The 6,253-nt window shown below is 45.3% G+C and overlaps 1 protein-coding gene across 1 annotated transcript; it reads left to right on the top strand.

Annotated features, from left to right (window-relative positions):
* The first annotated feature begins 1,643 nt into the window (after positions 1–1,643).
* On the top strand, positions 1,644–3,818 carry UBL4B (ubiquitin like 4B). The gene has a single exon (XM_035122900.2). The coding sequence runs from the start codon at positions 1,653–1,655 to the stop codon at positions 2,235–2,237; it is 585 nt and encodes a 194-aa protein (XP_034978791.1). The 5' UTR covers positions 1,644–1,652; the 3' UTR covers positions 2,238–3,818.
* Positions 3,819–6,253: the final 2,435 nt, after the last annotated feature.

The following is a 6,253-nucleotide window of genomic DNA, read 5'->3' as shown; positions in this document are numbered from 1 at the left end:
GCATCTCACAATAGAAATAATTTATAATGGCAATGAACAGTTTAATGCCTTTTCTGTGTGATCTCTAATCTTTCTGAAATGTGTCCAGCAGAATTGCTCTAATAGCGTACAAAGTGAAATTCTTGCTAAGCTGCTCAGACTATGGTTTTCCTTGCTGAAAAACGAGAAGAGTCTCATAGCAGTGTAATTTGATAAGAAGAAACAGTTCCCCTTTCTAGAAATGAGACAGCGAGTTTATTCTATTTATTATGAAGATTTATATTCTACCTTTTTACAAAATACCTAAGGTAACATACTATCAAGATAAAAATATGTACACTATAATACAAGAGAATGGGCAGTAAAATGGTAAGTGCAATTCAATGCAAGCAAATGGAAAGTGATACCTATTGGAGCAAAAAACAACAACACCTTATGTCACATAGAACAGTATAAAACTGTGAATAGTTCCATTCGCCTCACCTCAAAAAGGATATTGTAAAGCTGGATAAGGCTTAGAAAGGGGTAACCTAAATGATCCTGGGGCTGGAGCAACTCCATAGTAGGAGTATGTAACATTTGAGGCTTTTTAGTTTCAGAAAAAGACAAGGAGCAACATTTTAGAGGTGTGAAAGTTTGTGCATGGGATGAAGAAAGTGGATAGCTAAGTTTTACTCTTATATAATACTAAAACCTGGAGTCATTCAGTGAAGCTCAATGTTGGAAAATTCAGAACAGGCAAAGGAAAGAACTTCTTAGAGTCCATAATGAAAACATGCAGAAGATGTAGTAATGACTTGGATGACTTCATAAGAAGATTAGGCAGACTCGTGGACCATAAGGCTATCAGTGTCTACTAACCACAATGGCTTTGTTCTTCCTCCACTGTTGGAGGCAGTATGTCTCTGAATACCAGATGCTGGGAATCACAAGTAGGGAGAGTGCTCTTTGACTCCTGTCCTGCTTGTGGGCTTCCCATAGGTATTTAGTTGGTCTCTATGAGAACACGATGATGGAATGAAGAGCTTTTGGCCTGATCGAGCAGGGCTCTCCATATGTTCTTAATATCATATGGATCCTGCCCCTCAGCTGCTTTGTTTTCTACAAAGGCAAAGGCCCAGAGATTGTGTATTGATGACTGGAATGCAAAAGCAGTTTTTGAGAGATGAATTGATTCATCTAATAGTACTTGGAGTGCAGACAAGGCACACTCAGGCTGCTCCTTTGGCCCAGAAGCAACTCATCAGCATTTTAGTGCACATTTATCCCGATGTAGTGTTTTGTGTGCAACATCCCCCAATATACACATTTTTGTATGCTCATTTCACTAACATAGTGCGTTTCTATGCACATTTTCCCCTAATGTTTAAATATTTTGGTACACATCATTTCGCTGCATTGCAAAATGCAGAGAAGTGTGAATTTCAAAGAATATTGATTTCAGTCCGTGCTGTATCAGGAAGTGCAAATTAGGGAGTAATCAAAGTGCAATCTGAAATTGAAATTATCCCTCATCCAAACTCCCCCCCTTTGTTCAACAGCCAAAGTTCACAGTGACCGCCCCATAGAATTGTGACATCAGAGGAAAATCAGCCAATCACTGCCTTCCTCTTTGTCCCTTCCCATTCCCTCATTCAGGCAGGGCTTGATTTACTAGCCCCTCGAGCAAGGCAATGCTGCTCACAGTGAAGAGGCTGCTTGGGCAGCAGTGCCGCCTTCAGGTATCTGGCGAGGAGAGGATCTCTCTAGTGAAAAGCCTGGTGTGTGAAGAGCTCGATGTCCCCGAGAACCAGCAGACCCTGTTGTTCCAGGGGAAAGTGCTGGAGGGGGAGCACAAATTATCAGACTATCTCATTGGCCCAGAGTCCATCCTCTATCTGGTCATTAAAAAACCTGAGCAAGCTTATCCCGAGAAGCCCTCAAAGCCGACCGCTGCCCAGCCCCACTCAGTGTGGTATCGACTCTCGCAAGTCCTGGAGAAACATTTCAGAACTTCTGACGCAGTGAGGGTTCTCGAGAGGGTGCTGAACGACTACTACAAAGGCCTTGGCTTGCTGAGCCTGGAAAACATTGAAGAGTTAGCAGGGGACCTCCTAAGTCCTGAGGAAGGTGAAGGTGAACCAGTGGCTACAGGTGAGCTCCCCCAGCAAGAGGGGCACCCCACAGCCCCAGTGTCTGAATCCAGGAAGGATAAAGCAACTCAGACTGAGCCACAAGAAATGCTAGGAGGAAGGTGGTGCTGGAAGAACTCTGAGTAGACTTATTTAGAGAGGTCTAAGTGAAAATTAAAATAATGATGGTGTATGGAACATGGAGCTGTGTCTTTATGTACCAAGGAGGAGGAGGTTTAGTAAATGAAGACCATTTTTAAAAGGAATAGAGCTTCAGTTGGTATTGAAATGTGCTGTGCCAGATTTTTCACAGGCAAACAGTTTTGGCATGAAAGGGAGTCCTTGGAGAAGGCGAAATGTTCACTGAACAGTCCCTGAATGCGGTTACCCCTACTGACTGCTGCTTTGGTGCCACCCCCACCCCCCGGGCATCTCATTTCTGGCTGTGTGATCCCAGCTAACTGGCTGTCTTGTTCCTAGTGTGGTGATGTCATGGCATCACATGGCAAATCAAAGGTGGTGATGTCCAATATTCCTAAGGCCAAATGAAGCCCTAATTTACACTCACTCTTGAATGAAGGAAGCCTGCCTTGCCTCAATGCTCCCTGTGTTATCATACTGCACTGGCCATTTAATTGTCTGACAGCACAGCAAGGCAGGACGCATCAGCACCATTGTCTTGGCAATATGGTTGATATATTCTGTCTTCTCCCATGAATAGTTTTTTTGGGGGGGAACCACATCCTGAAAAATCACCATAAATGGGGCATTCTGGGGGAGGTACAAAAACACCTATGAAAACAGTTACCCTGTTTCAGACCTGGCTCTATCATAGGTTTATCTCCTCCTCCTCCTTCACCATCACACTAGGCTTGTATCCAGTTACATCATGTAAGGCAACATGTGCTTCCCAGATACATGGTCCTTGGTTCCATCTTTGGCATGGCTATTTAAAATACTGGTGTCCAAACAGTGGAAGATCTCTAGCAAGACTACATGAACTGGTTGAGCCTGACAGCCCTGGTTGAGATGGACAATTGTCATGGTTTGTCCTTGTACGCCATCTCTCTGTACATTGAATCAAACATTATTTTCTTAAAGTCAGGGTGTCATATGGGAGCATATGGCTGGCTGGCTTCCCAGGACCACAGGCAAGAACTCGAGCATTTCCATGGCAGCTTCCCAATTTTGTGCTGGAGCTGAAGCAAACAGTTGAAGAAGCATTCCCAGGATCCATTTTACATGCTTCCCCCAGCAAATGTATTGGATTTTGCACAGCCCTGAGTCCCGCGTATAAATGGATCTGCACGAGAAGTGGCTGTTCCCCTACCTCCAAGTAGAGCTATTCCACTTCACTCCCCAAGAAAGCAATTTCCCAATTAGTAGTGGGTTGTTGTTTATTCACATATACTAAGCTGGTATCAGCAAGCTGCTTCTGAAATGCTCGTTTTGACATGGTTCCCAACTTGTCATTGTGTTCCTCCGCTGAGATAACTACCCAAGAACTCAGCAGAAGTGAAGGAATGTTTTCAGAATTGGAGATTAAAACTGACATTTCACTACAGAGGGAGTGGGACAATTAAAGCACCAGACTTATGAGGAGTGCTACAGCCTGCTGTGGAGATGAGATTGCTATCTTCAAACATCTAAAAGGTTGCCATGCAGAAAGTGGAACAGACTTATTCTCTCTTGCTCCAGAGGGCAGGACCAGAGCAAATGGGTGGAAATTGCAGCGAAGCAGATCTTGCATAAAAATGAGGAACACCCTAACAGTAAGAGCTGTTCAACAATGGAACATACTGCCTCAAGAAGTGGGGCGGGGGGGGGGGGCTGGCTATCTTTTGCTAGAGGAATTTGAGCAGAGCCTGGATCTCTCATAGATGCTGTAATTGCATCCTGCATTATAGATGTTACGTTGAGGCAACAGGTTGGACTCAGTGACCTAAGGTCTCATCTGACTTTTTGACTCACACGTGCATTCACATGATCCACCTTCTATATACATTACAAAATGCACACCTTTTCCTGTATTGTGCGATGGCCACCCAGATGTTATTGGACTCCAACTGCCCTCATTCCTGACCCTTGGCCATGCTGGCTAGGGCTGATGGGGGCTGGGACTGACAAGAGGTGAATCTGGAGGATCACAGGCTTCCCACCCCTGCTACATGGAAATTGATTTTTCATATATGAAAAAGTAATATGGGGAGAAGCCATAGATTGCATATTTATGTAATATTGGCTGTTACAGCAAGAGTGTTGTGCATTGAGCTTTCCAATTGAAACAATCAAACTCGGCACCATGCACCACTGGTCTAATAACAGCGTTGTAGGCACTCTGCCCTCCGCAGTTCCCATCAAACCACCAAACATTCCTTTGGGGTAAAATTAAATTGGCAGTAACCAAGCGCTTAATTAGCATGCAGTAGTAATTCTGTTTGTAAACACCAAAGCCAGAGGAATGACGTTTGAGGCAGCCGTGGAAGGTGGAATTGTTTAATGAGATGAAACGCATAAAAAGGACAGAGGGAGAGAAAAATCTGTCAGTAATATAGCCAACACTGGAGCTAATATGTCTGCATCTGTGCCTATATGAGGAGCATGAGAAGTGGGAGCTTTGGGCAGGCAGTGTCCAAACAAGGCTGTTGTATGCTGGCGGCAGGCTGCTCCACTAACTAGATGCTGCCTTCAGTCCCAGCTGAAGCTTCCTGACCAGGCTTCAGGGCAGTTTCCCATCGAGTACATTGCAGTAAGCTAATGTTGAGCCAGTGTGGTGTAGTGGTTAAGAGCAGTAGACTCGTAATCTGGGGAACCGGGTTCGCGTCTCCGCTCCTCCACATGCAGCTGCTGGGTGACCTTGGGCTAGTCACACTTCTTTGAAGTCTCAGCCCCACTCACCTCACAGGGTGTCTGTTGTGGGGGAGGAAGGGAAAGGAGATTGTTAGCCGCTTTGAGACTCCTTCGGGTAGTGATAAAGCGGGATATCAAATCCAAAACTCTTCTTCTTCTACCGCTGCATAGACCCCTGTGTGTCCAAGCTTTTCCTGTCCAGGAATGGTTGTCACTGGCATCCCAGCCAAAGGTGAGAAAAGGCGCACAAGCAATGATGGTGGATCAAGCATTAACTCCGAACTATACGGTATATACCTGATCCTAAGGGGAAACAGTCCTTTCCAGAGCAGCCAACTGATCTATCACCCAGACCCACAAACTGCTCACCTGCCGCTGGGCCTCATTCTTGCCAGGATTCAGTCTGAGTTTATTGTTCCTCATTCCACCCAGCGCTATATTCACCAAGGTGCTTGTATGAAATTGCACAGCCTTACCTGATTCAGATGTTATGGAGAAATGAAGGGAAATGGCGGAGAGTCATTTTGTTTGACTAAATATAGATCTTAAGCAGCCTTCTGAGCACTCGCTCTTTCACGTGCTGAGAGAGGCTGCCATGGTGTGGTCCTGATTTAGGGTGATTCAGGAGGAAATGATGCTTTCATGACCACCGAAAGACAATGGTGAAGAAGAACATCACCTCCCTCCCTCCCTCCCTCTGCCCATACTGCAGTTTAGTGAGCATTAATTGCCTTATGATGGGAAGACCGAGAGCACACTGGACAGTAATAGTCTAATCCCTGAAAACCGACAAAACAAGGTCCTGTTGAGATGGAGAAGCGTGTGACGTCAAGGGGAGGCTTAAAATATACTCCCGGGTTGAGGGAAGAAATCACATGACAGTTGTGAAACATGAGCTGCCCTTTTGAAGCACAAACCTAGGCAGGAGATTAAAGGGTGTGAGGGCAGGAGAGTAAAATTGCAGCTACTAAAACACTGTTTCTTTTCCATCCCTTTCTGAAGGCTCTGGCAGCACCCTGAGAGCCAGAACAGAATTATTTCACTCAGTGTACGGCCTTTTTGTACAAATGGCTGGCTAACCAGTTCCCCATCTGCTTTGCTTAACCGCCCCAGCTAGACAGCCAATGAAATAAAAGCCGGGAGCAGTTCCTGGAAAGGGATAGCATTGAAGGGACCAGCTGCTGGTTCATGTTTGACTGCCCCCTATTAGCTGTTGCGGCTGGTTAATGAATGGAGCTCAGAACCGCATGCTTCAGATTGCTTGCTTATTTGCAATTAACTATGGACTGTTTGCCTCAGCTTGCTTATTGGCT

Source organism: Zootoca vivipara, chromosome 7 (genome assembly GCF_963506605.1).
Source record: "Zootoca vivipara chromosome 7, rZooViv1.1, whole genome shotgun sequence".
Classification (NCBI taxonomy): Eukaryota; Metazoa; Chordata; class Lepidosauria; order Squamata; family Lacertidae; genus Zootoca; species Zootoca vivipara.
This window is presented reverse-complemented; position numbering and strand designations above follow the sequence as displayed.